The following is a 27858-nucleotide window of genomic DNA, read 5'->3' as shown; positions in this document are numbered from 1 at the left end:
GTTGAGAAACGATGATTTGAAAAATAACAAAAATTGAAGGTTAAAGTCGGGTAAATCAGAATTCGCTGAGGACGTTTGGGATTGTCATGCAGGGATGTTCTTTTTCCATGACGAGTCGTTCGTAGCTCTTCAATTCGCCTGTGTTCTTCGGGTCAAGTTTGACTTTCTTCACGTCTGGCGCGTCTGCTTCCAAAAACGCTTTCGGGACTGCTTGTTTTTGACTGAAAAGCATTTCTTTAGCGACTTACCAAAAAACTAAACTTTACCTTTCCAGCTTTTTTCTTTCTTTTTCTTTTCTAGCCTTTTCTTCTGCTCGCTGCTGCTCGGCTGCCTGTTGCTCCAAAAATTCCTGAGAAATCAATTTTCGAAAGGTTTATGAATTTCTCCGTTTTACTTTGAATTCTTGCTCCTCTCTGGCCGAGGTCTGTCCAGGAGTGACGATGTTTCCTTCGACGAGATCTTCTTCCTCTTCCGAGCTGTCTGGCGATCTTGCCCGCTTTCTAGAGCGCGCTTTAGCGATGTGTTTTCCTGCCAAGACGTAATCGCGGTGTTTCAGCATCCGTTCGTCTTCAAATAATATATATAATATTGAATAATAATGAAAGCATAATTTTGGGGAGTACTGGCGAATTTTCGACTTTGCGCCTTGAAAAATTCGAGAAAACTCTCGAAGATCATTTTCCGCGATCAGGTCGTTTTTTAGATGGCAATCTTAACCGAAATCTCGAGCTTGAAAACGTTATTGCCTCCTAGTTAGCAGTGCAGAAAAAAAAAGAGGTTTAATTTACGATGAGCGAGAGACGAGCGATTAGCCTTCCCGCCTGCTTAGAGGACCTGCCACTCCCAGAGCCTGCATCAGAAGATGATGTTTTCGAAGAGCAGGCTCTGCGGAGCTGGGCTCGGCAAGAAGAGCAGGAAGAGCAGGAAGGAGCAAGGTAATGCGTATATAACTTATATAATATAAGCTATACTAATAAATAATATCATATTAGACTATCCGTCATTGAGGAAGAATCAGCCTCAGGAGTACATGTACTTCGAACAGATTCGCAGAATCTCACGATTCTCTCTTCATCGTCAGACTGTTCTTTCGTCTCGTTCGATCAAAGTAAGAATTTATTAAGTAAGAAATTATCTAAAATTATTTCGATTAGCTGCTGACGAAGATGACTTGGTTGTAGGAAAACGCTTGGATCCAATCGAAGAGAACCAAGGTAATACCATAGCATAAAAAAAAAATTTTTACTAAATATTCAGGCGACAAAAAAAACGAGGAGAACTCCAGCGATCCCGTCATCACCTCCTCCGCCGAAGCCGAAGCGAAAGAAAGCTCCGATGCAGCTCTTGTGCAAGCCTAATTGCCCAATAAAATTTATTTCATATTTGAACCGGGTCTTCTCTTGCAATAAGAAAGGCGCATACAAATCTTGAGAGAAACAGATAAAAACTTACATTCTTTGACGCGTTCGATTCCGGAGAATCCCTTTTTCGAGTATTTTCTGATTTTGTACAAGATGCGCTCTGTATAATGCTTGTTGAAGCCTTCTACCATTCTGCGCGTCCCCTTGTCTTCGGTGAGGCTCTCCACCGGCTCCCAGGTGCTCTGTTCATCTGGAAATCCTCTCCACTTGACTCTGTACTCGATGACTGGCTCATTGTCCGAGTCTTCTTCGCGGAAATCGGTGATCGCTTCCACTTCGAATTCTGTTTCAGAAGTCATTCTAGAGAGAAAAAGAAAACCTGAGTCAGGATCCTGACCTGATCTGTCTTGCAGCATTTTTGATTCTCAAATTTAAAAAAATAGAATATTGTTTATTTAGTTGAAGTAAGAAAATAGAAGATATGAATTCGGAGAGTGCAATTTTCAAGTACAAAAGTTCTGCATATTTTAATCTTTAGCTTTTCTGCTTTTCTTCCATGAGATGTGAGCGCGCCTCGGCAAGAACGCCCGTCGGATCGGCCAGTTTCAATTCGGGAATTTCGTACTCGAACGGCTTGTCAGCGCTGCTGTCGTTGACGCTCTTGATTTCGCCGCATTTCGAAGTGCCTTGGAACCAGCTGCCGACTAGAACGTGCCCGCGCGACTGAAAAAAATAAGAAAAGAGTACAGCTTGCCGAGCCCAGAGTCGAAGAATGCGAGGACTTACTCGAAGATGAAAGTTTCCGTTTCCGTGCTTGACTCCGTGTTCCCACTGTCCATCGTAGACGTCTCCATTTGAGAGATAAAGAGTTCCGCGGCCGTGTTCCTGGTCGTCCACCCAGCCGCCTTCGTAAATCGACCCGTCTGGAAAGAACATTTTTCCGAAGCCGTGGCGCTTGTCGCAGCTCCAGTTACCTTCGTAGTAGGACTCTACTTCGTGGCTAAACAAGCAAATTTAACCCCTCCCTTCGTAATACGCAAAAGGACCGACTCGTAGTAATAGATTCCGTTTCCGTGCTTCATGTCGTCCTGCCACTCGCCGTAGTAGATCGTTCTGTACTCCTTGCTCTTCGGATCCAGCAGCGCGTAGCTTCCCTTTCCAGCGCGCTTGTCCGCTTCCCAGAGCCCGTTGTACATCGCCTGTAAAATGAAATCAGCAACAGAAATAAAGGAGCTTTCTAACCTTTCCCTTGTGATAGTAATGCCGCCCCCGTCCGTGCCGCTTGTTGTCCTTCCACATTCCCCAGTATTCATCTCTGAACTCAAATTTATATTTTTACTAGAGCTTTTTCGGGACCCTGAAAAGAAGAAAGCGCACCTGTTTGTGTAATAAAATGTGCTCCTGTAACCATCCTTTTGCGCCTTTCGGTCCGATTCGTGCCACAGCGGCTCTGTATACGGCAGATTATGCTTCAAAAAGGGCATTCTAAAGCAAGAATCAAGTGTATCGTTGAAAGAATGAAGGATCGGAATTTGGAATTTTCAGCAGGAGCCGAGCACTGGAATATTAACGCGCTCAATCGGGCACATTCTGTTTTCATCTTCTGGAAAAGAATAAAATTTAACGTTTTTGAACTCGCGCATGTGCGGATTCATCGAATAAAACAACTCTTCTTGCGCCGCCATTTCGAACAGCTCGAACACGATGCCTTTGATTTTCAAAAAATCGTCGCTGAAATAACGTTATGGTCAGAATTGGGAAAGATGCTCCTACCGAGCGCATTTAAATCGATTGTTTGGACCCATTTCGCCCAGAATCGTGTTTCGTAAATATCCGCCAGGCTCTTGAGATTCACGATAACTGAAAAATGCAAGAGAAATTAGGCAGAATAAGGCAGGGTTCTGGGATCGGCAACCTGTTTAAAAAAAAAACGGAGTGAGAGTCTTGAAAGAATCAGATTGAGGATGTATGTTCGGCGAAGCCATTTCGCTGATTTCGCTCTTCCAAGATCCTGACTCAGGTTTGGTAAACAGGCTGCAGAGCCCAGGCAGGGCTTATTGAGATCGAGATGCCGCTTGCGGCTCCGAGGAATAAGGAAAAAAAAAGCCGCGCGAAGCTCAGATTGATTTATTGAAGCCGCAAGAATAAAAACATGCTACGCGCGGCTTTTCTACTTATTTAGGCTAGAAAATCTAGCTCGAATTTTGCAGCCCCTTGAAACAATAGAAGCTTACCCCATTCTGACGAAAAGAATCACGAAGAATCCGATATAATAATTAATTTTCCACTTTGTCGGCGCGTGCATATTCGTCGCTCCCACGATCATGCTCTGGTTTTCCTCTAGAATCGTCACGTAATCTCTCGTTTCTTCCTTTTTCGCGATCGAGTACTTTTCCGCGAATCGTTGAACAAAACTCGGCTCATAAGGGCGACTTGGCAGGTCCGAGACTGGCTTGGAGAAAATCCACCGTCTCGGAATAACACGCATCATTTTTATTCTAGAGAGTTTTCGATCTCGCAAGTCTGAAGTCTTCTGCTATTTCCTGGCTCTTTTTAAATACAGTTTTTTTCCTCTTTTGTGGACCCCAAGTTTGTGGACATTTTCTTCATTTTAAGGGGTTTCCGTGGGACACTATTGCAAAGATAATGTTCCAATTTTGTGGACATTTTCCCTGATAAGAAAATTTTAGAGGCAAAAATGGCATATTTTTTTCAAAAATCAAGGGTTATTTTCAAGAAATGAAGGACTAAAGCATTTAAATTTGTCGAAAAAAGATAAACATAAGCAAGAGAAAGGCGTTTCGAGGATGAAATTCGCCATTTTTCCATAAAAACTTATATTTGAAAAAATTTACATATACTACGGCGGGACATTTTTTTGGGAACCCTTGCCCACTTTTGTGGACATTTTTCCGAAAATTTGGGACAAAAAATGTCCACAAAAGTGGAAAATAACTGTATGAATACGACATGAGATAATGAGGGATATTTGCACATAAAGGAAGAATGATAAGTGAAGAACATGGGAACGATTTTTGAGAAATGACAGTATTTTTTTCAGAATCTTTTTTCTTCGAAATTCGAAATCAGAGGATGTCGGGCTCGGGCGCGGACAGTTGCGATGTGGCGGCGTTGAACTCTTAATCAAATTTGGTTATTTTCTCTAATGAAATAAGGGCGTTTATCTGCCTTCGGCAACCAAAGTAGAAAACCTGAGTCAGGTTCTACAAACCCCATTTTTTACCTGGAACATTGGAGCTACTATTTGTCGGCGCCGCGTTGAGATCGAGCTCTTGAGGGACGGAGTCTGGCAGAGAGATGCCTCGCGAGAGCTTGACAAAGTCATTCTCGAGACTTCTGAAGTAAGGCTGTCGGATAGCGGCGGTGAACTCTTCCTCGTTTCCTCCGTCGATTGCCTCGAACACTTCTGAAAAATGGAATTCGGATTGTTTTCCTGCGGCTGATTTTTAACCGTCAAGAACACGGGCGCTGTCGGTGGTGTCGTATCCGTGGATGATCGACTCGCCCTTTTGGTGGCTCTCCCTGGCCTCGCCTTCTTTCCCGATTTTCAAGTAGACGAGAATGAGGATCAAATGCGTTCGCGCAGCCGCTTCGTTCGATTTTGCTTCAAGTCGGAGCTCGCGTTCGCGCTCTAGCGTGCTTATTACCTCGTTGAATCGCCCCGCTCTCGACTTAAAAAAGGGAACACTCTCATTTTTACTTGCGTAAGAAACTGAGAAGCCGCTTGCGGCTTCGAGTCCGAGAAGATTACGCCGCGCAATGGACGCTTGTTTCTTTCTTTCTTGCTCGATTTCAAAGTGATCACTTGATTAGAATCAGAGTTTCCCTTTCCTGAAGACAGGCGACTCTGTTGAGCACATCTGCCGCTTCCCTGACGCGCCCGCCTTCCATTCTGTACATATTCGCCGCTTTCTGGTAGAACTCGATCGACGCGTCGGGCCTCTTTGGTTCGGCATGTTTCGCAGCGCGGATTAAAGTGTGGTAAGCTGTGTCTGGCTGTCCATTACTTCGGAACAGTTCAGCAGCTACAGAAGTATTTTTGTCACTAGCAATAGGCGGCTTGTTACCTTGATCAGCGTAAGCCAGGACTCCGTCGAGATCTTCCAAGTCGCGGCAGCAGCTCGAGGCTGAATCCAGCGCTTTTCCAGCGTTGAAATAAGAGCGGCGACTCTCGTTCATCGCCGCCACTTTGAGGTAGACTTCGATTGCTCGTTTGTATTCGGAAGCGTTCTTCAGCTGAATCGCGGCTAAATAACAGTTTTGGAAAAGGAAAAAGAATCGGAGATACCTTTCTCGTAAGCTTCGATCGCGGAGTCGACATCTGGCGAGAATTTGAGAGCGATGAAGCTCGTTTTCATGTGCTTCTCTGCCTCAGCGATGAGTCTTTCCGCCGCTTGGACCCGGTTCGCGCTCATAGCGCTCAGTTCAATCTAAAAATTTCTGATTGAATTTTTTCTGACAGAGCCGATTCTTGTAGGACTTATTTCAAGCATTTTTCTTTTAGTTTTTATTTGTGGCAGTTGAAACTGATAGACGACGGTTGATAGAAGTAAGGCAAAATTGTGAATATTACAATAGTATAGGCTTGGATTTGGGGTGACAGGAGGTGATCTGAAATGGGTTGGGAATCGGGATTGAAGATAGAAAAAGAATATTTGTAAGTGAAAATAGCAGGTGTTCGAAGTGAGCAGAGAACGATAAAAAAGGGTCATTATTCCTATGATGAAAAAGAGGAAGCTTTCAAAAACAATCTTCTTAGACGAAAATTTGGATCTCCATCAGGCCGGATGGTTTCCAAATAATGCGACCAATGTTGCATAAGGTGAGACACAATCCTGTCTCCGGCACTTTGCAAACGTCTTTCACAAAGCCCTCAGAACGCAGCTTTTCTAAAAAATTCATAAATAAAATAGATGTAATGGCATGTTGTTGAAGATTACCTATCTCAACAATTGGTCTTGTAACAATGCAACCATTTACTGGTCTAGTAAGAGAAGGCATCGCTTGACCCATCTCCTCCAAGTGATTGATGAGGGCCTTAAAAGACACTGTCTTAAATTTTCCTTCCGCTTGGTTGAATTGCAGAATCAAATCCTCTTCCATATAAATTTCCTCGTCGATCGGAAGCTTGAAAAAGCAAATAACTTCGAGACCTATTTTTTCCGACAACAATCCATAGGCTGCAATTCTATGATCGTCATCATCGTCATTGAATGCGGCATCCCAAACAATCAATCCACAACGCTCATCGACCATTCCATATTCAGGAAAATCGAAAACTCCTGAAAGCTCGGGGAGATAGTAGCTTACTATCTTCTTCTTTGCTGGTATAATGAGAAAAGCAGCGCATCCACGAAAATTATCCAGGTCTTCATCGTCAACGAAACAGATTGTTAGTAGAAAATTGTGGCGGTCTAAAAAATGCAGATCACAAGAATCTACATCCTTTTCAGGTAATTTGATCGTTTCCTGCAAAATAATGTCCACGGATAATCTTGTGATGAGGGCAAAGTCGACACAAATGGTTCTTGCATCTTTTTTTCGCACAATTGGAAAGATGACATCGTCAAGAATCTTCCCATTACGACGCACGTCAGCTTGGTAGTATCCTTCTGGCTTCATAAATTCGCCTTCTCCAGTAAGGCTCTTTGGTTGCTCGTTCGGTTTTAGTAGATTGAAAAAATCAATCCTTTTCTCGCTCTCAAAAACGATGAGGAACGGCTCGTAGAGAACGCAAAGGACTCTTCTGCGGTAATTGATCGGAAGACGTAGCCTCTCGAGACGAATTTCAGGTGCTCGAACAATCTTGTGAACGTATACGTTTGGGAGGGTTCTCTGTTGCTCGTCCACACCATTGATCTTATGAAAAGTGACAATCCATGTACTCCCCATTTGACAAGTGTCATGTCTTGTTTCGAAGACTGCTTTTGGAACAGACTGATTTTTGGAGATCTTTTCTCGCTGGGCAGCAATCTTGACGATGTCGCTCAACGAGCTGGGCTCGCGATCGTATTTGACCAGAAACTCGTCTTTCAACAAGTCGATCACATAATCTTCCCGAGCCATCAATTCTAGGATCCAGTCGCATTGATGTGCCCCGAGCAAATGATCGAACGGGCCATGTTCGTTATCTTCGATCGGAAGAAGCTGACTTTTCGCCGACACATAATCGGTTCTCGTCATTCGATTGAAAATAAGTTCACCAAGAAGATTAGCGTTCGGGTGGTCTGAGATGGCATTGAGGGTTTTCTTTCGATTCGGGACATTCACATTTTTCTCGTACAGGGAATATAACTCTTCAAGGCTCATTCTAGAATATTTCGAGTACAGTTGATAATTCTGTTACATGAGGGCCAGCTCTGTAGGATCCTGAAGGAGCTTATACAAAAACACGCGCAAGGGTTCTCTATCCTAACTATCGAGCGGACAAACGGCCAATAGTCACACGCGGCTTCGTTTCGAAGCTCCATTAGGACCTTGACTCAGATTTCTACGCAGCTCGCCATTTCCAAAATATTCACAACTCTACAGTCTGCACCTGCATCAAAAAACAAGAAATGATTGAATTTATCAGAAGGCGTTTTATTTAATCATGGAACTGGAATCATTGAACTCGGCAAATAGCAAAAAGGGTTTTCGGTCTCGCGAATAAAGAAACATTTTTAGCAAGGTATTATTAAAGAAAAAGTGCTCACAGAAAAAGTAGAAAAAAGGGCCACATGGGTTTATCTGTGAATTACGGCAGTAAGGCCTTCTTCGGGGCTTCCGACCAAAAGCACGGTGAAACTCGTTTCGTTCTGGAAAGTGGCCACCATTTCGTCGGTCACGATCACTTTGATATCGTCTGAAAAGGAATTTAAGATTATTTGAACCCCTTTATTTCTCTGGAAGTCAAAATTTAAATCTAATTCATCAATTATGCTTCGGAAATCGAAAAGCCGCTTGAGACTTTGAGCAAAAAAGAATGAAAAAGCCGCGCTATGAGCTGCTCAATTTTGATTGACCCGAGCGGATTGTCGATTCTGAAAGTCTTATTGAGCTATCGAACTTTGGGTTTTTGTTGGAATCAAGGAGGACTCACTGTTGGATTGCGAGGCGGATTTGCGACGGTTGATGACGCGGTTGATCTGCGCCGGGTCGACTTGAGTGACCATCGCCAGGCACTCGGTCAGATTTTGCACAGTCGGAGCTTTCAGGAAAACCGGATAGTGGAGGTCTTCGTCCACTGTTCGAATGTAGAAACAGGTTACCGACTTTTCCGGCCCGTTCGCGGGACTAAACAAAGACTAGTTGATACCTATCGGGACTTCGCCCTTACTTCATAATTGCGTTGTGCAATCGGATAACCTCGGCGACGTGGATTTGCGGCGGCGCGAGGCCGATTTGAAGCATGTCTTCGCGGGAGAGGCTGAGCAAGTCGCTGCCGCTGAAGTTGGCGAATTTCTGCGTGAAAGCGTGAAAGTTGCGCCGTTTGAGCCAGGCCTGAAAGAATTGAGACTCAGGAGCGTCTGCTTGGGCGCTAGAAAAGTACCTGGACGAAGCCGACGGAGGAGGAGTGAGTGATATTGCCGACGCCACTATTTTCATAATTTAAGGCTAGGGTGGTCGATTTTGGCCAAGTCTCAGGTTCTTTTTTTTGACCCGCATTTTTGGATTCCTCGGAAAATTTGGAGCAAAAAACTCCTTATGCACTTTTTGGCTATCTCTACTCGATCTCCCGGAAATTGCGACTAAAGCTGCAGAAAATTAGTGTATTTTGAAAGTGAACCAAATATTTTGAAATTTCAACCCTTTACAATAGTGGCATATGATACATTTTTGGAAAGCTAACTCTAAGGACATTCATTTAGGGTAGGGCTTGTGGCGTCTAGGCTATGCCCGCAGGGCATTTCATAGGAATGAATAGTCAAAAATAGTTACCTTGGTTTATTGAAAAATTTTCTAAAGAAAAAATGATCAAATAAAAAAAATCTTCTGTAAATTTTAAGATTAGGGTCTAAGAAATCGAAAAATAGTAAGAGTTGATAGGACCATAATGCAAACTTTGGAGTTTTGGAGCCTTGAAGATGGGCTATTTTCGCGATTTTGGCCGAGATGCCAACTTTGAAGGCACCGGAAGTGGCTTTTTTCTTTGGATGACGGAAAAAGCTTCTGTAATTCATAAGATCTAGGATGGATCTCTATTTAAAGCTATTATGGGGTACTCTGGCATTAACAAGTCCAGAGTTTATGAGCCCTGCTTTGGGCCAAATCGACCACCCTAGCCTTAAATCTTCGGAAGTGATAGAATTTGTACTTTCCAGAATCCTTTTGCAAGAAATTACGGCTTGAAAATTGATCGAAAGGGGATTTTATTTTTAAAATTAATTTAACCGTCGATTAGCTTGAAAAGAGGAGTTCTGTTTCCACCAGATTCTGATTCGCAAAATCAAAGAAGAGAAATCAAAATAGACCTGCTTTGATTTTGTCAATCAAATATGCCAAAATATACTTCTTTTATCAGAAAGAATAGAATAAAGCTTTGAGGGAAAAAAACTCGATTTTAATCGTCAAGATCGTTAGATTTACAAGATGATATTTTGGCATAGGAAAGTTATCAAAAGGTATTTCCATCATGAATTGAGCTTTTCTTCAGACTATAATCCGTCGAAATAAAATAAGGGCGTAACAAACTAGAGGTTAATTTTAAGAAAAAGAAAACTGAAGAAAAATCAATTCACGATGTCTACCCTAAAGAAGCATTAGGGCTAGTAACAGTGCTTCTGAAATGAGTGTAAACAGGACACTTACGCGAAAACACTCTGATCGACGGATTGATTCTGATCCAAAATCATTGTGTCGTCAGATTGAGTTTCTCGAAAGCCCAAATTCTGGCTGGGCGAGCTCTTCAACGAGGGCGTCAGTGGAAGCCGCGGCTCCCAGGGCTGGGTCGGCTGCAGCCGCGTCCGCTCGTAGCAGGGAATGTATTTGCCTTTGCAGCTCTCGTCCGCCATTTCCTTCGACACGCGCTGGTGGTCGCTTTTCTGCTTTCGGTCCGCTCCGCGGGGCTGAAAATTTCACTTTCTCGAACTCGCTCGGACTCGTTTTCACTCGAACCTTGAAGACGCGGATTTGGCAACTGCTCGCCTGGATACACTGCGACGAGTTAAACTGCATCACCGAGGGGTCCTCCTTGAACGCGTCCAGTTGCAGCCTAAGTTTTCAGGTTTCACTCAAAACGCCTATTACTAGAATACCGGAAAGGCGCTCCCTTTTCGCCGCCGTGTTTCTTCTGAGTGAACTCGGTCGAAATGCAGTTGATTTTGATGAAAACGACGGCGTCTTTGGAACTCGCCCAGACCAGCTCGGAGCAGTTGAGCTCCTCCTTTTTGTTGCTGACGCAGCTGATCTCTGTGCTGAGCTCCTTGTCGATCTCGATGAAGCGTTTTCCAGGATTCGCCTGGCTCCAGGACTCGATCTGCTCCGCTTCCGTATTCTGCAAGCGACGGTCGTGGAAAATCACCCTAATGCATACTTTTGCTACTTGGCTCTCTAACTCTTGTTTTTCGGTTTTTCGGTTTTTTTTTTGCAATCAACGAGGACTCACTGTTTGAGATCTCAGAAACGCATGTTTACTGTTTTTTTTTAATTTCCACTGTTTTTCGTTTTCAAAAAGGCTGGAAAATAAATGTGAGTCATGCGTTGCTCTTTCGAGAAAAATGATGCCAGGTTGATCTGGTTTATCGCCCCTACGTTTTAGGAAAGTGGCGCCTTCGACTTACCTCAAGCAAATTCGAAAAGGAGTGTCCATTTGCAAGCCCATTTGCTTGCAAGCTTCGGGTCTTTTTTCGACTTTTCAAATCAGTATTTATATTAGTGTTGATAGAATCAACAATAATACTCAGAATTCGCATCTTATACAAAGAAAAGTGAGTTATAACTTATAAGCGACAGGTTCTTTCGCTATTACTTTGACATCATGACTAAACAATGTCTAGTAGACAGCTTTAAACTCCGCTTAGTATTAGTCTTCCATGATTTCAAAAGTGTTCCTTCGTTTGAGACGGACGCCGTAAGCCTGCCCCTGGTTGAGATAGGTGAGACTTTCCTCGTTGACTTTTTGTAGCGGCGAGGTGTTCTGGACGAGAATGAATTCCAGCGGCTGGATCTGTCCGTTTTCGATGATCTCAGCCAGCGTTCCCGTGTCGTCGTACGCTTCTTCAACCAACTAATCCAATCAAAAAATCTTTGAAAAGAAGAGGAGAATTTACCTTAGTTTGTGTTCTTTGACCACTGTCGGGATTGTGAATGGTAAACTTCTGGTTCGACTTCGGCTGAATGTGCGTGTTGACGACGACGGGCGAGCTTCCTTGCGCCGAGTCTGGACGGCTGCTTGGCTGGACTGTGCCCCAGCTTTGCCGCGAGCCTTCATAAAATAATAGCAAGAATTGCTTTTAGGTTGCCCTACCTGGAGGGGAGCTTTTGATGTCGAGCGCGGAGAAGTTGATGTCTTGTCCCTGGCTGGTTTGAACGTAGACGCTGTCCGTGTTGTTGAACATGTCGAGCTCGAGCACGTCCGACATCGAAATGGTCTCGTTGTTGCTCATTCCCTGGTTGCTCGAGAAGCAGTGCTCGAAGCGCGCGCTACAACAGTTTTAAAACGCTTGAATATTAACAAAATAGAAATTAACGTTTGGTATTCCATTTCCAGGAAGTCTAGTTCTGGCTTTGAAAATAAAATCTAAAGTCAGCTTTCCTTTTTAAAAACTCGATTATAAACTCAGGGTTTTTCGATGTTTTGAGTGTATTCAAATTATTATTATTAGCCGTAATTATTTTGTTTAATTTTATTGCAAAGCCAGGCTATATCTTCTTCGCAGGAGCTGGCCATGATTTCAAAAAACGGAACCCTCAGAATCTGTATTTCAAAAAAGGAGTCGAAATAGAAAAAGGAGCGCTGGAGCGGAAAAAGAGCAGAAATAAATATAGATTCGTACCTGAGCTCATCAGCTGGATTGCGATGCGCCGCTTCCGTGTCGATCAAAGTCAGCGAGATCTCAGAGTCCGAAACTGACTCTTGAATTTGGTTGCAGGCGAATTGGGTGCTTTTCAAGTGTCGAAAAATTATTTGCTGTGTTGTTCAAAATGAGTAGTTTTAATATCAGTAGCTAGCACCTATCAGTAGTTTCCTATTATTTGATCAAGATTATTAAACATGTTGGCGAGCCTTGGGTGAAGACCTGTTCGTATATATTTTCAACACTTGCGTAAAATTCGTTCGTGGGATCGCCCCGCTCAAGTGCAGCGCATCATCGAGCGAGCTGGTCGAACTGAAACAGCCTCAGATAGTAAATTCAAGAAGACGCTTGAACTTCGAGGTTTGGATTTATTTCTTTCTCGAAGTTGCAAGCGGACATTCGATAAAACAATTGTAAAGTTAGTTTAGATTATCTTTGGCCGTTTTCCTGTTTAGTCGTCGGCTGCCGAGGAGGTCGAGATTCGCCTGGGAAGTTGAGACGGAAGTGCGCGTCTTCCCAAAGTAGTTCTTCATCCGCGACTGTGGACTCGGCACGGCGGGTGGATCCATCGATGAGCGCGGACGCACTTTGTTCGGCGGATTCTCGTCATTTCCGTCTTTTTCGCGGCGCTTAGTCTTTTGCTGCTTTGCCGGACGTTGGTTCGACGGCTGGTAGGGCAAGAACTTCAGATTGTACACTTGCTGCGACTGAAAGAAAAACATTTTAGGCAGGTAGCTAGTAAGATGATGCTTCATTCACTGGAAGCTGAAGCTCACTATTCTCTTGATAATTGTTTGAGCGAGCATACTCACCGGGGCATTTTGCAAAGGCGGCGAATTGTCACTCTGCGACATCTTTTTTGTTTCTCCTACGGACAAGTTGGGAGAGTCTCTTCTAAGCTATCAAGGCCAGAAGTAAGGGAAAGGACTATAAAATCACCAGCCGGAAACACATTCTAAAAAGCACTCTCGTCAAAACAACTCTTCCATCTTGTATTGCTCCTTTTAACAAAAACTCGGCCTGGAGCATTTTTCCCTGCAGCGAGTTTCGAACGATTCTTGCACCAAATTGGGCAGAAAAACTAACAATAACTATCATTATTTCTGCTGATTTCTTTCTGAGAGAGAGGAGAACTCAAGAGCGAATACTTTTTTTGAATCTGTATGTATTTATTTTTATTGAACTGAATAGTTGATGAAGCGCATCACTAAGTTATTTTTCGCAGAGCAGGTAAATATAAGTACAAGTGTTGTAAAGCGAATGAAAAGGACAGAAGAGAAAGAACTACTGGACTAAGGCGTGTTTTCGGTGTACAGATTAATTCTAGCGTTGGCGCAGGAAAGCCGCTGACGCGTTTTTCTCTCGACGGGAATCGGCGAACGCGATTGATCGCAGATTTTGAACTTGGAAACTGCTAGCCTGAAACAGGGTTCGAAATCACCTCACTTTAGGGTGCACTTTTTGGAAAGTGATCGAAAGTGAAATTATCACCTCACCCACCTCACCTTTTAATCTTTCAAAAAGACCACTTTGAAGGTGCACCTAAAAGTGCACTTTTTGGGAAATTTTAGCACTTTCACTTCACCTTAAACTTTTTTGAAAAAAGCATTTTGAAGGTGCACCTTAAAGTGCACTTTTTTGGGAAATCACCTCACTTTCACTTATCACTTTTGTCACTTTTTTTGCAAAAGGTGCACTTTTTATAGAGTAAAAATTCGCGAGATTTCGACTGTTAAACATTTTTAGATAGAATAAATCTACTTAGATTCTAAGATAGAAGCCGTTTGCGGGATCGAGTCTGAGCTCGGCAACCTGTCTAGAAAACCTGAGTCAGGCTTGGGAAGATCTTGGATGAAAAGCCGCAAAGCGTAATTGTAATCATGCGACGCGGCTCTTGATTTAAGATCTTCCAAAGCCTGACTCAGGTTTTCTAGACAGGTTACCGAGCCCAGACTCGAGTTTACGTAAAATTGAGCTGCACGGCATTTTAAGTCTTATTCGAGGCCACACTTTACCTGAAGAAGGAAAAGTCCTCGACGTGAAAAGAACAGACGAAGTTATTGAGTCTTCTTTTGATGCTTTGGACGTCGTCGACGGTTGAAACGGCGATGGAGATGGTGGAGTCGACTTCAGCACCGCCAAAGAGCGATTTCGCTTGCCAGATGCCTTCGTTCGTTTCCTTCTCCATCGAAAAAGAAGCCAGCAGCGATGTTCCGCCGCCGAGGAGGATGGCGTTGACCGTCCCTTCCGGAAGCTGAAAACGAAGCTTCAACTCTTGCATCCGCACGTTCTTCGGAAGCTCGCTTTTGCAACAAATTGACGTCTCCACGATCTTGTCCGCTTCTCTAAAAATTGATTAACAGAATAAAATGTGCACGAAAACACGCAGGAGGAAAACGAACCTAATTCTGACCGTGACTTTGAGTTTGAGAGGACAGGAGATGTTTTCGACGTCGTAACGCGCCAGAAATAGATTTTCGTTGCTGAGACAGCAGTCGAGCTTGGCCGCGCTGGAGGAAGAAGTAAAGTCGATGAAGACGTCTTCTGATGGAACGAGATTCGGCCGCCCTGACAGATCTACTCCGAGGGAACAAGTGCTGAAGCAAAAGATTACGCTTTGAAAAGCGGAATTACTTTTTTCGAACCTGAGCGAGGGCAGCGAGGAGGAGTGAAGATTGAGAGCTCCAGTGACTCGCACATTATTTAGATTTGCGCTGAGCAGAAAAGTCATCTCTTCCTAAATCAATTTTAATTCGTCCTCGAGTCTCGGTTAACATACGTGAAGAAAAAGCATGACATGAGGAGAAAGGGGCGCAATGGTGGTGGTTTGAGCGCCGAACCAGCCGCGCTTGGTCGAGACAGCCGTCGAGTTTGGACGAAAAAAGGAGGAGGCGGCGATTTTCGAAAGGGAGCATTCCTGACGCGCGCCGAAGAGGAAGTACTTCGCCAGGATTTCGTAGGCGAAGTGGATCTTTCGGACGAGAGAGTCGCTTGTTAGTCGCTCTCCAGCTGTTAGCTCGAAGGCTGAAAAAGATGAGTGATTCCGAGAGCTGCCCATTGCTTTGATCTATCGGAATCCAGAAAAAAGGCCTTGAGGAGAGATGAATACTTACAGTATTTGAAGAAGGAGACGTGCGACTCAAGATTGACGAGAGAGCATTTGTTGTGGGCGATGACGAAGAAAAGCGAGTCCTTCTCCATTCTTGAGCAGTGATATTTTGAGTCTGGAGAGTCGAAGCGTTTTTCCTGCGCCGCCGAGAGATCGAAGCAGCCAGAAGCGTCGAGCTCGAAATGAAGGAGAAGCGAGCTGGAACTGCAACTTGAGGCTGGGCTCGGCAAACTGTTTAAAAACCTGAGTCAGGTTCCTCAAACAAATTTAATATGAGTCTCACAGCTTGCCGAGCCCAGACTTGAAGAATAGACACAGAAGCAAATGACGTTTTGAAAAGGAGGTTGGTAGTTGCTGGAAAACTCAGAGAGAGGAAAGTTGTTTCTTGATTCGCTCATCGTGCTCGCGGTCGAGCTGTCTCATGCGCTGGAAGGTGAAATACGCTGAAAACTTATTGACGAAAAAGCCGGAAATCTAAGCTTACCGCAGCCGGTTCCAAAAAGCGCGCAAAACAGCTCAAACTTGATGAATTTCTTTTTCTGGTCTGCTGGCAGCTCGGTGCACGAACGGGCCTCGATTTGGCCACTGTTGCACTTCACCTAAAAACACCTACGTCAGTGTTTATATATTGAAAAGCTAAATTCGCCAGAGTTTTTGATAGAGTGTAATAGTAATATTAGCGAAGCCGCTTCGCGGCTTCGTTTCAAGAAAAGCCGCTGCGCGGCTTTTCATTTCAGACCCTGACTCAGGCTTTCTACACAGCCTGCTGAGCCCAGAGTCAAGCTGGGAACGTAACTCTTGTGGGAAAAAGCGAGTTCAATTCGCCGAGTTGCAGAGACTGAAATTGAAAGAAACCTTTTCGATGAAGCCAGTTTCTGCGCAAATGCGTTGATTGTCTCCTTTGCTGCGGCAGGCACGGCACGCGTTCTCGATTTCGAAGCCTAAAAGTTGAATTTATTTCTAGATTATTTTCCACAAACTTCGAAGAAAATAAATTGAAAATAATTATTTTTTTTTTGATAAATTCGGGAAATTAAGAAATCTCAGAGATGGCATATTCTCCTCCTCGAATATCTGGTGAGTTTTTAATTTGATTTAGAAAAAATGTGAAACCTGTGTGGGAACCTGAGTCAGGTTCTGAAGAGACCTCACTTCGCCAGTATTTAGACAAAGATCCTGATACCGACAGCGGCTTCGTATTCAAAAAAGCCGCTACTAGCCCTTCAGAACCTGACTCAGGTTTTCCACACAGGTTGCCGAGCCGATAAGCTACTTACGTTCAGTTTCCCAGCAGGCCAATTTCGCCTTTCCTTCTCCAAAATTCGTCACTGCCAAAATCACAAATAGCGACCAGCCGATTTTCATAATTTTCTTCTCTTTTCTCTCTTTTTTCTTTCTTGTCTTCTTTTTCCGTTCCCTTTTTCGCGAATTCGCTAAATTCTACAAATTCCCACGGCCGCTTTTATCAGCGCGCAGCTGATTGGTCGCCCAATCGGGAGCCGAGGGAAATGATAAAAATCGAGAAAAGGGAAAAATCCCGGCTTCTCGTTTTTGAAGAAAATGAAGTTATTTCTGTTCAAGAGAAAAATTGATTGATAACTGTTCAATTGATAAATTTTTATCAGAAATTCTAGAAATCGTGGATTATATTTTTATGACTAATTAAATTTTTCAAAGTTCCTCGCAAACTATTAAACAAAAAATATTAAATTATTTATTAAGGAAAAAATATTTATTTTACGTTATTTTTCGTTATTAAGAAAAATAATATTAAATAATAAGTAATTATTATTTGATAAATCACAATTTTTATTTAATAAATAATAATTACTAATTATTTAGTATTATTTTTCTTTATTAATTATTAAAAAGGCATTTTTTCTAAAAATAATTATTTAATATTTTTTATTAAAAAAAAATAAAATCTGATTAAAAATCATCAATAACACTCATTATTTTCAATTATTTTTTAAAGAAAATAAATTATTGAATACTTTTAAAATCGGATAAAAAGAAGCAGATCCGCGCAAGATAAGATCCCCGACTTTGGAAAAAAGGCTGACCGATTCGCTCTAATCGGATTTTTTCTTCTGCAGTAGACTTTTGAGTCTGCCCGCAGGCCTACAGAATCGGACATCTCGCGTACATTTTTTCCTGACCCAAAGATGAAGGCATCTGAGTTGACTCACTTGCCAAATTAAATAAGATTAAAAATAAGATAAAAAACGCGCAGCGAGAGAGAATCCGAAATTGACAGAAAATGAATTCCCACAAAGGTAGCGATTTTACTCGACTTCTGGACTCGGTATCCTGCGTAGAAAACATGAGTCAGGTTCTGAAGAGTTAAATTGAAAAGCCGCGTGGCGGCTTTTTGAAAAATAAAGCCGCAAAGCCGCTTTGCAACACAACTTACTTAATCTATTTTTAGATTAGCGAAACGGCTTTGCGGCTTCATTTTGGCTCATCAGAACCTGACTCAGGTTTTCTAAACAGGCTGCCGAGCTCAGGACTCGAAAATCCGTGTAGAATCCGGTCCCAGCATTTTTAGCCGCACAGCGGCTTTTTTAGAAACGATCTGGCTTTGCCGAATTTTCAGCTAGATTTATTTTTATTTCTGGTAAATTGGACTGATTTTTTATTAATTAAAAATCAAAAGTCAAAATAAAAAATAAAAGAGGCGTGAGAATGCTTCAAAAGCGCTCCTGAATTTTTATTCTTTACGCTTTGTAAAACTTTATAATCGCCGCAAGCTTTTTTCCCTTTTTCGCGCAAAATTAAAAAAACGAGAATTTTGTTTTCAGACTCGAGCGGGATGGGATGGGTCAAGACGCTCGCCCTCGTCCTTTTAGTCGCTCAAAATGCCTCCCTGGTGCTCACGATGCGCAAAGCACGAACAGACGAGGTAATTCTCTATTTAAAAACATCTCCTTAGCAAAGTTTTAGGGAGACAAGTTCTTCAATACCGCAGCAGTGTTCTTTTGCGAAATCTTAAAAATCGTCGCTTCTTCTTTGATTCTCCTCGTCGGCAGCCACAAGGTACCTTTCCAGCCTTTCTCGCCTAAGCTCAAACCGTTCTAGTGCAATGTGCTCTCTTTCTACGGCGAAATCAGCAGCGAGATCATCAACCGGCCCTGGGACACGCTCAAAGTCGCCGTTCCCAGCTTCATCTACACAGTCCAGAACAACCTGCTTTATCTGGCGGTTTCCAATCTTCCAGCAGCTACCTTTCAAGGTACTTTAAACTACTTGATTTTTCGGTTTTTGTTTGAGCAAGTTTATTGCTGAGTGGCTGGGCTCGACAACCTGAGTAAAAAACCTGAGTCAGGGTTCTAAAAGAGTAAAATGAAAAGCCGCGTAGCGTCTTCGCCAGTTACCAACTCAATGAATTACTTTAACTAGCGAAGCCGCTTCGCGGCTTCGTTTTTATAAAAAAAAGCCGCTACGAGGCTTTTCATTCTATTCTTTTAGAACCCTGACTCAGGTTTTCCACTCAGGTTGCCGAGCTCAGCTGGCTCCGCGAGCGTTTCCTTGATCATATAAATAGTGTCACCCGTTTTTTAAATCAAGAAGTAAAAAGTCAAATCGATGTTTTCAGTTTCTTACCAGCTGAAAATCCTGACGACTGCTCTCTTCTCCGTCGCCCTGCTGAAGAAACAGCTCTCGCGGACGCAGTGGATTTCGATGCTGCTTCTCTTTCTTGGCGTGGCGATCGTCCAAAGCCACGAAACGAGCGAGTCCTCCGTCGATCCCGCTTCGCAAAACCGGCTCGTTGGCTTCTCCGCAGTCCTCATTTCCTGCCTCTTTTCTGGCTTCGCCGGCGTCTACCTTGAGAAAATCCTCAAGACGGGACAAGTCTCCATTTGGCTGAGGAACATACAGCTCGGCCTCTTTGCCGCTGTTCTCGCCGGAATTGGAATGATCGCCAAAGACGGAGAACAAATTGCCAAAAAAGTAAGCGACTCTTCTTTTTAGAAAAATTAACAATTCAAAAAGCCGAGTTCATCGTTCTCGGTTTTTCTTCTATTTCTCGCGCTAAAGACTGTTTCAGGGAATTTTCTTTGGCTTCAACGGCATCGCCCTGGCTGTGGTCTTCAACCAGGCTTTCGGGGGCCTGTTGATCGCCGTCGTCATCAAGTACGCGGACAACATTGTCAAGGGCTTCGCAACCAGCATAGCCATCATCGTCTCCACCATCCTTTCCGTCATCTTCTTCGGCTTCCAAATACAGGCACAGTTCAATACACAGCCTTGTGCTCTTTCTGTTAGGGCTTCTCGTCTTAATGAATCCATCTTTTGAAAATGTGTTGAACTGAAATGACAGAGTTCGTTTGTGACAGGCGCGGCGCTGGTAATCTGCGCCGTGTATTTGTACTCGTTACCTGCCAAACCCAAAAAAGATCTCTTGCCAAACTCGTTCGCCGCCGGGTCGCCTTCGAAACTATGACTGTACTAGTCAATTTATTTATCTGTCAAATCGCCGCACAAAATATGTTTTTCGTTTTTACCTAAACCACTTGCCACCTGCTAGAAATTGCGTCTTCAAAAAAAGATTGACTAGCGTCTTTAGCTTTGAGCTCCAGTTCGAAAAAAAAGTATCTGTAGCTTCGTTTTCCTCCCTCTCTTTCACTCTGTATCTCAATACTAAATATATATTTATAAATTATTATTAATAAAATCGAGATTCGAAACTTTTGATTTTCAAGTCCTGAGTGAAACTTACTCAGGGTTTGATAAACTCAGGATAAAGGAAACTCAGGTTTTCTTTTATTTACACAGGCCAGGGCCTCTTAAATCGGGATTCCTGACTCAGGTGGTTTTAACTCAGGAAGGGTTGCAGAGCCAAGTTCCTGCTCAGACTCGTATTTTTTGGCACAATCTATTTCGGCAGGAGAAAACGACAGTTTTGCAGGTAAATTCGACTTCTGAAGCAGTTACAGTTGCTTTCTGATTTGCGCGTTTCCCCGTTTAACGAGACTAATAGTCGGGGTCTTTTCCGGGTCGATTGTTGCCACAACCCTCGTTTCCTCCTTGATTTCAATCACTTATTTATTTCACACTTTTTGGAGAAAAGTTACCATGGGGCGCATTCTCCGTCCGTAGAGCCGGTACTCCCCGAGAAACTCTTTTATTTTAAGAATGGAGAAGGACTCGCTTTTCTTCGTCATCGCCCATAAGTTATGTAGCTTATATTCCAGCGGACCCAAGCTCAGTATCCTTTGAATCGCACCATTCCGCTTTGATCCATTCGCAACTTCTTCGCCGAGGTTTTGATTTCCGCGTTGTTGTCAATGTCGTCCACGTCAGCTTCGAATTCGGCAGGGCTCAAGAGTCTATCGGACGCTTGAAAATGATATCCCACTGTAACCAATTATATTCATAGCAGCATTCATCGAGTTGAAGGACTGTAGGGAAAATGTAGATTTGTGCTCAATCGCAAATCGCGAGAGTAAAAGCCAGGCTAATGAGAGGATCGCTTCCATCGGATTAAGCATTCAGAGCGAAATCCTGTTGATTCCGAAGGCGCCATTTCGTCCTTTGTTTTATTCATGGCAGAGAGATTGACAAACCAACACTCCCCAGAAGATGACCTGTTCTGCTGCAAGCTGTCACAGTTAGAAACGGCAACTCAGATTTGCATTCAGAGGAGATAATCGCCCGACTATGTCGCAGATGGAAAATAAGCCTGCCGCCACTCGCCCGTCTTCAGTAAGATGCACCGAACCTTACTTCTTTCGAAGGAGAAGCTTCTTTTCTTCTTTATTCGTGAGAAAAAGAGAAGAGTTGAAATTTTCTTTTGACCATCAAAATCTGCGTTGACGCTTGCTTCTTACATGATGCAAGAGTAAAACGAAGCGTTTAAGAAAATATACAGTATGGCGAGTTTGAGGTTAATGCGCATTTGTAGCAGTTGACCAACTCGCCGAAGAAGAACAAATGGGCGCACGTGATCAAATCGCGCCATTTTGATATGGACATTATTTCCACCGACGATTACTCAGGTCAGTTTCTTTTTCCAGCTGCACTTTAGTAAGCAAAGTCGCAGATTGCGAGATGAAGCTGATCTTCGACTACTTCGACAAGGACAAAGACGGCTTCCTCTCCTTCGCGGACGTCAAGAGAGCTTTCAAAGAGATCCTGCCGCTCACTTCAGAAGAAGAACTCCAGAGCATCTTCAAAGTCATGTTGCCAAACAACGAGGAGGAGAGAATTCATTTCGAGTATTTTAATTTTCTAGCGAAAGTTGTTTTTAATTTTTAGAGCTTTTGAAGTGTCAATAAAAGAGTTTCTCGGGGAGTACCGGCTCTACGGACGGAGAATGCGCCCGACGGTAACTTTTTTCCAAAAAGCGTGAAATAAATAAGTGATTGAAATCAAGGAGGAAACGAGGGTTGCGGCAAAAATCGACCCGGAGAAGACCCCGACGAACGAGAGAAACGCGCAAATCAGAAAGCAACTGTAACTGTGCTTCAGAAGTCGAATTTACCTGCAAAACTGTCGTTTTCTCCTGCCGAAATAGATTGTGCCAAAAAATACGAGTCTGAGCAGGAACTTGGCTCTGCAACCTGTCCTGTGTTAAAACCACGTGACTCAGGAGTCCCAAGTAAAGAGGCCCGGGCCTGTGTAAAATTGAGAATCACAATAAAAGAAAACCTGATCCTTGATCCGATAAAGTTTATCAAACCCTGAGTAAATTTCACTTAGGACTTGAAAATCAAACGTTTTGAATCTCGATTTTATTAATAATAATTTATAAATATATATTGAGTATTGAGACCCAGAGTGAAAGAGAGGGAGGAAAACCAAGCTACAGATACTTTTTTTCTCGAACTGGAGCTCAAAGCTAAAGACACTTGCGAGCGAGAAACAACTTCTGGATGCGGCGTCAAGGTCGACTACACCGACTACGTCGAAGCTGATGGATGCATCTCCAAGGAGGTCGTCGAGATGACTCTTTGCTCTGGTGAATGCACTTCAACTTCTATCTGGTCAGAAGCCATGAACAAATACCATAAGCAATGCTCTTGCTGCATCTGCACCGAGACCGATACAAAGCTCGTCGATATCATTTGCCCAGACGGCTCATCATTCACATACGAGCTTACAGTCGCCAAGGAATGCAGCTGTATATCTTCAGAATGCACTGACGAAAACTAAGAAAAAAGGGGTTTTCTTCTCTCTTATACCTTTTTTTTACCTCTTTTTTCAATGTGTACGTACAGTCGCCAACTCGCGCGGCTTTCGACAGGCTGATATCGTTAACTACCATCAAGCGTCCGCATTTGTAGTGATTGTCGACGGTTTTTTCAGCCAAGACCTCGTCTAAATTTTTTCTCACGACACGCTTTTTGAGTTTTTTCGAGATCTTCTTGGAGTTTAGCTTTGCGAAATTTTTAATTAACAAATCATCAAATATATTCTACCAAATCAAGGGCAAGACGACGACTAACTGCCTCCTTTGAACCTTCAACAAATTCGATCTCGGGATCAATTTCGAACTCTTCAAAGAAAGATGGCTTCGATTCAAGCGAGGGAATCGAAGTAGCTGTAGCTGTAGTAGTAGTTGACGTAGTAGAAGCGCCAAGCTTCGAAGCTGTAGGAAGAATAGGTGAACCGAATGAAGAATAGGGGACCCAATGCTCAGCCGAAATAAATGTGGAACTCATCGGTTCTTTGGCAAGAAACCTTATTTATCAAATTCAAATTATTTTTTCTCAAAGTTACCGATTTTTATAATTCTCCCAATCTTCCTCTTTTCGAGCAGACACCGTCGCAAGCATTTCACACACACAGACCCCCTTCGTGATCAAATTTCGCGCTTGAGACGGAGAATTCGACCAAAAATTTTAACTGAAATTTTTATTTTACTCGATCATTTTTTTGCAAAAAAACTAAGAATGCTTGCTTGTTTCTTCGGCTTTTCTGGCTTCTTTTGAGGTGCAATTTCCATGGCTTTTTCTGGTTGTTCATCGATTTGCTCGCGATCATCTCCAAGATCAAGTTGCGCAAAATCCCGGGCCATAAGCAGCTCTTCTTCCACTTTTTCGATCTGTTGGCGCTGGAGCTCTTCATCTTCATTATCGATAGGCGCTTCCTAAATTGATAAGTAAACAAAGAAAGTAATTATGTTTTGATTATACCTGATACTTTTGGAATCGAGGAATGCCGGATTTTCGCCAACATGCCCGTATAATATTGGGAGAAATTTCGGAGGCGAGCTTGACTGCTGTTTTGACTCCCAACTCAAGTCCGGGCGAAGTCTTTTGGTGCTCTTGCCGGAAAGACCGCAGCCATTTTCGGTACTTTCTTTTATTGAGAGGATCATCAAAATTTTATAATTTTATATACAATAAATAAATTAATCTTTGATTATTTTTTCAACGAAGTTTTGACTAACCCCCGCCTTTAAGACAGGCAAAGAAGACTTGATCAAGAGGCTGATAAGCCCCAGTTGTCCCGGGTTTGAAAAAACCACGGGTTACGTTCGTAACTCCAAGCGCAGAAGGGTCAACATTCAGATGACCCGAGAAATTATCAAGGAGGAGCAAGTTCTTTTGACCCGGTTTTACCCGGGCCAAGAACCGAGAGAATCTCTTAAGCTCCTCCTTGAAAATTTCCCGGGTCATCCAGCCGTTCTGGTTGGAGTACGCAACGAAACCCGGAAATTTTTTCGCCACCATCGTTGTGCCATTGGACACAAAAGTACGGGAGCTTTCCAGCCCAGACCAAGTGGTCATTTTATTTGCTAAAAATATATTCAAAATTTTATATTCCGGACCAAGGTCTTATGGCCCAGAAATTTCCAGACCAAGTTATCTTATGGCCAAGAAATTTCCGGACCAAGGTTCTTATGGCCCAGAATTTCTTTTTGTTATTTTTCATAAATTGATTGATAAATGCTGTATTTTTCTTTTGGTAAAATAAAATAAAGGAAAAAGGTAAATGTTATAGTTTTGAGTACCTTTGACGATGACCCCTGGTAAAAAGGATCCATCGCCATCAGCGGAAACGATCGGAGTAAGGGTGAAGCGAAGGCGCTCATCTTTCGCTTTTGATTTTCGATAAAATTCATTTTTGCGAATGATTAAACGTTTTTCTGGAGCATACGCAATGAAACAGGCGGATTCGTCTAAGTTCCAAATGTTCCCATCATCAAAACCACTGCACATTGCCATCAGCCGAGCTAGTTCCATTTTCATCTCCCCATCAGAAAGAATGACCATCGTACTAACTGACCGTGTAATTTTCAAATTGAACGACTTGATTATTCGGTTGCAGTAATCTTGATGGAAAGACATTGACGTAATTTCTTCCTTGTCTTTATATTTCTCCGTAGCTGCAAGTTTACGAGCTTCATCTTGCAGGCCTACAACGCCCTCAATGTCTACAGTCGAAGATTCAATTACAGCCAACAGATCATCGTCAAACTCTTTCCGAATGTCAGTCTGCTTGTAGTTTGGTCGGCAACGGTTCGCAATCCTTCCAGCAGCCAGAATCTCATCTGCTTTATTTTTCCAGTCGTAGAATGTTGAAGTAGCAAGCTTTTTCTGTTCTTTCTTCTCATAATGCTTGTTGACTTCCTTGTATCCGGCGCCTGCTTTGATTAATCTACAGTAAAATTGCCTTTGCTTGAATTCTGCATCGACACGGGTGAATCCAGGCCGTTTTCTCTGCTTTTTTCTCGACATTGTACGTTTTGAATGAAAAACAAACATTTTGAAAAAAAAATTTTTTTCCATCTAGAATCCGCACAATTCCGGACATTTTGCCCTTTTTGCTGAAAAAAAAAGTTCCGGAATTGTGCGTTTCGACTGTAAGATAAAAAGTCGTATTTGGATTTATTCTCCGAAAAAAAGAAAATGTGTTTAGGTACGTTCCTTATCTGTTGTATTGTTTATGGTTGAAAGGCGATCGGCAATTATTTGACCAGACAGGCAATTTATTGAATATTATTTTCAGAAATCTCCAGGCAGAAATTGATAGAATCAAGTCGAAAATGGCAATAACTTCCCTGCATGTATATGATATACAGTATATCTGTCTTCTAGCAAATTAGTGCATTTTGTTGTCGCTGCACGTTCCTAATTTCTGGACCACTTTCGGTCCAATTCTCCGAGGAAAATGAAATTTAACGATAAATTCGGCTGAGTATATGATGAGGGGCTGAAATTTTTTGCTGTAATAGAACAGATCATGATGATCATTTTCCGGGGTCAAGCATGACCTCAGCTTTTCTAGAACAAAAACGGCGCTGGTCGGAAAATTTTTGATATGACACCTTCTTATCACTTTTTTTGGCGGAAAATCTTAAAACCATGAGGAGTTTTATATATCATTCGACTCGTCTCGACGAGCTCTACAAAACTAGACAAGAAGTTTTTTGACGATTTTCGGGCCCGCGAAATTTTTTTTTGAAATCATCATGTAATTTGCAAATGCACGTTTTCAAAACCTGTTATACACTATTTATTTTATTTACACTAATATACTGTTCTGTTTATTTCTTTTAAGTTCTAGATTGAGTTTCAAAAGCAATAATTGCAACTTGAAAAATAAGGCGCGTGGGCGGACAAGCGCGAGCTCAGTGGGCGCTGCTGGCTGATCCGCTGCAGAGAACTGAGCCGAAGAAATGAGTGTACACTTCTCCGCCGAAGACTTCGACTATCCGGTCCGGGAATTGAAGCTGGGAAAGCCCGAGTCGCAAGAATGGAAGCTCTTTGTCGACAAGAACCAGATCAAGGTCTACGCCTGGCTCGACAAGGAAACTGGTCTTTTTCAGTGGAAGGTAAGCTATTTTTTTGTTATTTTCGATTAATTGTTTTTTTCGCAAAGAAATGTTTTGATCGACTGCTAATTATTTGACTTAGAGGACATTTAGTCACACAGAAATGTATGTCGCGTTAGGGTAAATTCTAGTTTTCCGTAAATTGAAACAAGGGCGGTTTAAAAAGCAAAATTGTCTAGGTCTTCGGCGAGATCGAGTACGAGCCCGAAGTGGTGAAGAAGACGCTGATGGACGTTGATTACCGGAAGAAGTGGGACTCCTACGTCGCCAAAATCGAAATGCTCGAATCCAACAACAATCTGGACATCATCTACTGGGACGTCAAATACGGCATTCCGATGGTGAGCAACCGCGACTACGTTTACTGCCGCGAATTCAGAGGTTTGTTTTCGCACTTTTCTATTTTTAAAAACGGGGATTGAAGAAGTGAAGGGAGAAGAAGAAGAGGACGAGTACATCGTGATTTTGTCGAAAACTTACGATTCTGGAAAAGAGCTTGTTCCGCCTCATAAAAACAAGGTCCGCGTTGAAGGATTCAAGCAATTCATGGTTCTGAAGAAGTCCAAAAATGGAACGAAAATCTACATGCACAGGTAATTCATCGTTTCCCTACGATTATGACAACTTTATTGAAGATCGGGAGAGTAGAGAACAGGGAAAAGTTAATGATAACAGGGATGTTTCTATAGAAATCAGGGTAAAACTTAGACTGATTTTCACAGACAGACAAGGCCTGGGCTCGGCAACCTGTGTTGAAAACCTGAGTCAGGCTCCTGAAAGAGCTTATCTAAAAACTTTCAGGACCCCGACTCAGGCTTTTTACACAGGTTACCGAGCTCAGCACAGGGCAGAATACAGGGTTACAGGACCTGTTTTACAGGAAAAAAACAGCCAAAAACAGGGATGAAATAGGGTAACTGATCAAAAACTGTCGTCATTCAGAATCACTCAGACTCTGAATTTTACCCTGATTTCTCGCAAAACAGGAGTGTAAAACTAACAGTATTGTTTTAGCATAGACCGTCCTGGCGGGAAGATCCCTTCTTCGCTGATCAACTGGGCGGCGAAAAGCGGCATTCCAAACTACTTGGGCGTCGTGGCGAAAGCCTGCCAAAACTGCCCGAAATGAAAATCAAGATCGAATTCATCTTCTGGTGTCTTTTTAGCCTTTCAAGTCTTCTCTTTTCTAGCATTATTAATCAATTGTATTTCTTATCACCTTCTTTGCCTGTTTCGAATTCTCGAATTTTGGAATTCTCAAATTGAAAAATTCAAAATTCTGAAAAGTTCACTTCGAAAAAATTATACTTCTGGCGCTATTTACCCTCTTTTCGTACGTCTAGTCGTTTTTATAATCAAATTTCTGGAATTCAATTTCTTCGTTCAATGAAAGTTCGAAAATTCTTCAACTGTGCGAATTCACGAAAAATCTTTTCTTTCGTTTTTATTTTCTTCAATGATTCTGTAGTCCTTTTATTTGCTCGAGCATCAATTATAAATTCATATAAACCAAGGAACACTAAAAAACGCGTCTTATTTCTTTTTCAACGACCGAAAAGCAAAAGAAGCCTCGAGCAGGGCTGAGCA

The 27858-nt window shown here is 42.7% G+C and overlaps 12 protein-coding genes across 13 annotated transcripts; 5 read left to right on the top strand and 7 right to left on the bottom strand.

Annotated features, from left to right (window-relative positions):
- Nucleotides 1-55: 55 nt before the first annotated feature.
- Nucleotides 56-1720, bottom strand: LOC145707691 (uncharacterized). The gene is made up of 4 exons (XM_081785251.1): nucleotides 1453-1720; nucleotides 395-567; nucleotides 267-349; nucleotides 56-221 (listed from the first exon to the last, which is right to left on the bottom strand). Exons 1-4 carry the CDS (start codon nucleotides 1718-1720, stop codon nucleotides 56-58), a joined length of 690 nt encoding a protein of 229 aa, XP_081641377.1.
- On the top strand, nucleotides 767-1388 carry LOC145709772 (uncharacterized). The gene is made up of 4 exons (XM_081787470.1): nucleotides 767-935; nucleotides 993-1108; nucleotides 1155-1214; nucleotides 1258-1388. Exons 1-4 carry the CDS (start codon nucleotides 790-792, stop codon nucleotides 1356-1358), a joined length of 423 nt encoding a protein of 140 aa, XP_081643596.1. The 5' UTR covers nucleotides 767-789; the 3' UTR covers nucleotides 1359-1388.
- Nucleotides 1721-1833: 113 nt separating the features above from the next.
- LOC145707931 (MORN repeat-containing protein 3-like) lies at nucleotides 1834-2882 on the bottom strand. The gene is made up of 5 exons (XM_081785525.1): nucleotides 2739-2882; nucleotides 2604-2676; nucleotides 2412-2560; nucleotides 2148-2361; nucleotides 1834-2084 (listed from the first exon to the last, which is right to left on the bottom strand). The coding sequence occupies exons 1-5, from the start codon at nucleotides 2843-2845 to the stop codon at nucleotides 1896-1898; spliced, it is 732 nt and encodes a 243-aa protein (XP_081641651.1). The 5' UTR covers nucleotides 2846-2882; the 3' UTR covers nucleotides 1834-1895.
- On the bottom strand, nucleotides 2880-3909 carry LOC145707932 (uncharacterized). Its single transcript, XM_081785526.1, has 3 exons — nucleotides 3596-3909; nucleotides 3135-3221; nucleotides 2880-3092 (listed from the first exon to the last, which is right to left on the bottom strand). Exons 1-3 carry the CDS (start codon nucleotides 3850-3852, stop codon nucleotides 2903-2905), a joined length of 534 nt encoding a protein of 177 aa, XP_081641652.1. The 5' UTR covers nucleotides 3853-3909; the 3' UTR covers nucleotides 2880-2902.
- A 423-nt stretch (nucleotides 3910-4332) lies between these two features.
- LOC145709411 (gamma-soluble NSF attachment protein-like) lies at nucleotides 4333-5808 on the bottom strand. Its single transcript, XM_081787093.1, has 6 exons — nucleotides 5671-5808; nucleotides 5450-5629; nucleotides 5188-5407; nucleotides 4834-5069; nucleotides 4606-4788; nucleotides 4333-4500 (listed from the first exon to the last, which is right to left on the bottom strand). Exons 1-6 carry the CDS (start codon nucleotides 5795-5797, stop codon nucleotides 4448-4450), a joined length of 999 nt encoding a protein of 332 aa, XP_081643219.1. The 5' UTR covers nucleotides 5798-5808; the 3' UTR covers nucleotides 4333-4447.
- A 56-nt stretch (nucleotides 5809-5864) lies between these two features.
- LOC145707212 (uncharacterized) lies at nucleotides 5865-7691 on the bottom strand. The gene is made up of 2 exons (XM_081784704.1): nucleotides 6323-7691; nucleotides 5865-6271 (listed from the first exon to the last, which is right to left on the bottom strand). The coding sequence occupies exons 1-2, from the start codon at nucleotides 7689-7691 to the stop codon at nucleotides 6138-6140; spliced, it is 1503 nt and encodes a 500-aa protein (XP_081640830.1). The 3' UTR covers nucleotides 5865-6137.
- Nucleotides 7692-7943: 252 nt separating this feature from the next.
- On the bottom strand, nucleotides 7944-13341 carry LOC145707676 (transcription factor CP2-like protein 1). 2 transcript variants are annotated; one of them, XM_081785236.1, is made up of 16 exons: nucleotides 13192-13341; nucleotides 12830-13086; nucleotides 12629-12694; nucleotides 12359-12466; nucleotides 11830-12005; nucleotides 11633-11787; nucleotides 11417-11589; nucleotides 11144-11206; nucleotides 10619-10885; nucleotides 10479-10575; nucleotides 10173-10429; nucleotides 9653-9689; nucleotides 8914-8976; nucleotides 8701-8864; nucleotides 8464-8657; nucleotides 7944-8226 (listed from the first exon to the last, which is right to left on the bottom strand). In XM_081785236.1, the coding sequence occupies exons 1-16, from the start codon at nucleotides 13231-13233 to the stop codon at nucleotides 8108-8110; spliced, it is 2238 nt and encodes a 745-aa protein (XP_081641362.1). In that variant the 5' UTR covers nucleotides 13234-13341; the 3' UTR covers nucleotides 7944-8107. The 2 variants fall into 2 exon arrangements, with proteins under 2 accessions (XP_081641362.1, XP_081641363.1); XM_081785237.1 differs by lacking the exon at nucleotides 9653-9689 and having other exon boundaries at nucleotides 8914-8959.
- A 192-nt stretch (nucleotides 13342-13533) lies between these two features.
- On the bottom strand, nucleotides 13534-16087 carry LOC145706775 (uncharacterized). Its single transcript, XM_081784215.1, has 8 exons — nucleotides 15973-16087; nucleotides 15794-15931; nucleotides 15493-15703; nucleotides 15159-15403; nucleotides 15025-15116; nucleotides 14782-14976; nucleotides 14395-14724; nucleotides 13534-13798 (listed from the first exon to the last, which is right to left on the bottom strand). The coding sequence occupies exons 2-8, from the start codon at nucleotides 15884-15886 to the stop codon at nucleotides 13672-13674; spliced, it is 1293 nt and encodes a 430-aa protein (XP_081640341.1). The 5' UTR covers nucleotides 15887-15931; nucleotides 15973-16087; the 3' UTR covers nucleotides 13534-13671.
- A 1424-nt stretch (nucleotides 16088-17511) lies between these two features.
- Nucleotides 17512-20180, top strand: LOC145706401 (UDP-galactose translocator-like). Its single transcript, XM_081783796.1, has 7 exons — nucleotides 17512-17764; nucleotides 18290-18390; nucleotides 18432-18524; nucleotides 18567-18720; nucleotides 19084-19439; nucleotides 19537-19716; nucleotides 19810-20180. The coding sequence occupies exons 1-7, from the start codon at nucleotides 17749-17751 to the stop codon at nucleotides 19930-19932; spliced, it is 1023 nt and encodes a 340-aa protein (XP_081639922.1). The 5' UTR covers nucleotides 17512-17748; the 3' UTR covers nucleotides 19933-20180.
- Nucleotides 20181-20627: 447 nt separating this feature from the next.
- LOC145710241 (uncharacterized) lies at nucleotides 20628-22089 on the top strand. Its single transcript, XM_081787959.1, has 5 exons — nucleotides 20628-21194; nucleotides 21394-21487; nucleotides 21532-21706; nucleotides 21747-21816; nucleotides 21865-22089. Exons 1-5 carry the CDS (start codon nucleotides 21150-21152, stop codon nucleotides 21946-21948), a joined length of 468 nt encoding a protein of 155 aa, XP_081644085.1. The 5' UTR covers nucleotides 20628-21149; the 3' UTR covers nucleotides 21949-22089.
- Nucleotides 22090-22344: 255 nt separating this feature from the next.
- Nucleotides 22345-22670, top strand: LOC145710242 (intestinal mucin-like protein). The gene has a single exon (XM_081787960.1). It carries the CDS (start codon nucleotides 22434-22436, stop codon nucleotides 22641-22643), a length of 210 nt encoding a protein of 69 aa, XP_081644086.1. The 5' UTR covers nucleotides 22345-22433; the 3' UTR covers nucleotides 22644-22670.
- A 3327-nt stretch (nucleotides 22671-25997) lies between these two features.
- LOC145710237 (phosphatidylcholine transfer protein-like) lies at nucleotides 25998-27821 on the top strand. Its single transcript, XM_081787955.1, has 4 exons — nucleotides 25998-26271; nucleotides 26451-26652; nucleotides 26696-26864; nucleotides 27286-27821. Exons 1-4 carry the CDS (start codon nucleotides 26116-26118, stop codon nucleotides 27398-27400), a joined length of 642 nt encoding a protein of 213 aa, XP_081644081.1. The 5' UTR covers nucleotides 25998-26115; the 3' UTR covers nucleotides 27401-27821.
- The last annotated feature ends 37 nt before the right edge of the window (nucleotides 27822-27858 follow it).

This window comes from Oikopleura dioica, chromosome XSR, assembly GCF_907165135.1.
Source record: "Oikopleura dioica chromosome XSR, OKI2018_I68_1.0, whole genome shotgun sequence".
NCBI classification, from domain to species: Eukaryota; Metazoa; Chordata; class Appendicularia; order Copelata; family Oikopleuridae; genus Oikopleura; species Oikopleura dioica.
The sequence above is the reverse complement of the archived record's forward strand: the minus strand, read 5'-3'. Positions and strand labels throughout refer to the sequence as shown.

Coding starts and splice junctions, on each gene's coding strand:
- LOC145709772 (XM_081787470.1), top strand. CDS start 790: ATGAGCGAGAGACGAGCGATTAGCCTTCCCGCCTGCTTAGAGGACCTG. Junction 1,109..1,154: donor TTTCGTCTCGTTCGATCAAA/GTAAGAATTTAT, acceptor TATTTCGATTAG/CTGCTGACGAAGATGACTTG. Junction 1,215..1,257: donor TCCAATCGAAGAGAACCAAG/GTAATACCATAG, acceptor CTAAATATTCAG/GCGACAAAAAAAACGAGGAG.
- LOC145707691 (XM_081785251.1), bottom strand. CDS start 1,720: ATGACTTCTGAAACAGAATTCGAAGTGGAAGCGATCACCGATTTCCGC. Junction 350..394: donor GAGAGGAGCAAGAATTCAAA/GTAAAACGGAGA, acceptor TTGATTTCTCAG/GAATTTTTGGAGCAACAGGC. Junction 222..266: donor GAAAGAAAAAAGCTGGAAAG/GTAAAGTTTAGT, acceptor AATGCTTTTCAG/TCAAAAACAAGCAGTCCCGA.
- LOC145707931 (XM_081785525.1), bottom strand. CDS start 2,845: ATGCCCTTTTTGAAGCATAATCTGCCGTATACAGAGCCGCTGTGGCAC. Junction 2,677..2,738: donor ACATTTTATTACACAAACAG/GTGCGCTTTCTT, acceptor ATTTGAGTTCAG/AGATGAATACTGGGGAATGT. Junction 2,362..2,411: donor AACGGAATCTATTACTACGA/GTCGGTCCTTTT, acceptor TTGCTTGTTTAG/CCACGAAGTAGAGTCCTACT.
- LOC145707932 (XM_081785526.1), bottom strand. CDS start 3,852: ATGATGCGTGTTATTCCGAGACGGTGGATTTTCTCCAAGCCAGTCTCG. Junction 3,222..3,595: donor ATTCTTTTCGTCAGAATGGG/GTAAGCTTCTAT, acceptor TGCATTTTTCAG/TTATCGTGAATCTCAAGAGC. Junction 3,093..3,134: donor AATCGATTTAAATGCGCTCG/GTAGGAGCATCT, acceptor ACGTTATTTCAG/CGACGATTTTTTGAAAATCA.
- LOC145709411 (XM_081787093.1), bottom strand. CDS start 5,797: ATGAGCGCGAACCGGGTCCAAGCGGCGGAAAGACTCATCGCTGAGGCA. Junction 5,630..5,670: donor GATCGAAGCTTACGAGAAAG/GTATCTCCGATT, acceptor ACTGTTATTTAG/CCGCGATTCAGCTGAAGAAC. Junction 4,789..4,833: donor CAGCGCCCGTGTTCTTGACG/GTTAAAAATCAG, acceptor TCCATTTTTCAG/AAGTGTTCGAGGCAATCGAC.
- LOC145707212 (XM_081784704.1), bottom strand. CDS start 7,691: ATGAGCCTTGAAGAGTTATATTCCCTGTACGAGAAAAATGTGAATGTC. Junction 6,272..6,322: donor AAGACCAATTGTTGAGATAG/GTAATCTTCAAC, acceptor TGAATTTTTTAG/AAAAGCTGCGTTCTGAGGGC.
- LOC145707676 (XM_081785236.1), bottom strand. CDS start 13,233: ATGTCGCAGAGTGACAATTCGCCGCCTTTGCAAAATGCCCCG. Junction 12,006..12,358: donor AATCCAGCTGATGAGCTCAG/GTACGAATCTAT, acceptor AAACTGTTGTAG/CGCGCGCTTCGAGCACTGCT. Junction 10,576..10,618: donor GAAAAGGGAGCGCCTTTCCG/GTATTCTAGTAA, acceptor CTGAAAACTTAG/GCTGCAACTGGACGCGTTCA.
- LOC145706775 (XM_081784215.1), bottom strand. CDS start 15,886: ATGAGCGAATCAAGAAACAACTTTCCTCTCTCTGAGTTTTCCAGCAAC. Junction 15,704..15,793: donor TTTGCTTCTGTGTCTATTCT/TCAAGTCTGGGC, acceptor CCGAGCCCAGCC/TCAAGTTGCAGTTCCAGCTC. Junction 15,117..15,158: donor ATGTCATGCTTTTTCTTCAC/GTATGTTAACCG, acceptor AAATTGATTTAG/GAAGAGATGACTTTTCTGCT.
- LOC145706401 (XM_081783796.1), top strand. Junction 18,391..18,431: donor GCAAAGCACGAACAGACGAG/GTAATTCTCTAT, acceptor GCAAAGTTTTAG/GGAGACAAGTTCTTCAATAC. Junction 19,440..19,536: donor GAGAACAAATTGCCAAAAAA/GTAAGCGACTCT, acceptor AGACTGTTTCAG/GGAATTTTCTTTGGCTTCAA.
- LOC145710241 (XM_081787959.1), top strand. CDS start 21,150: ATGTCGCAGATGGAAAATAAGCCTGCCGCCACTCGCCCGTCTTCA. Junction 21,488..21,531: donor TTCCACCGACGATTACTCAG/GTCAGTTTCTTT, acceptor GCAAAGTCGCAG/ATTGCGAGATGAAGCTGATC. Junction 21,817..21,864: donor GACGGAGAATGCGCCCGACG/GTAACTTTTTTC, acceptor ATTGAAATCAAG/GAGGAAACGAGGGTTGCGGC.
- LOC145710242 (XM_081787960.1), top strand. CDS start 22,434: ATGACTCTTTGCTCTGGTGAATGCACTTCAACTTCTATCTGGTCAGAA.
- LOC145710237 (XM_081787955.1), top strand. CDS start 26,116: ATGAGTGTACACTTCTCCGCCGAAGACTTCGACTATCCGGTCCGGGAA. Junction 26,272..26,450: donor CTGGTCTTTTTCAGTGGAAG/GTAAGCTATTTT, acceptor AAAATTGTCTAG/GTCTTCGGCGAGATCGAGTA. Junction 26,865..27,285: donor ACGAAAATCTACATGCACAG/GTAATTCATCGT, acceptor GTATTGTTTTAG/CATAGACCGTCCTGGCGGGA.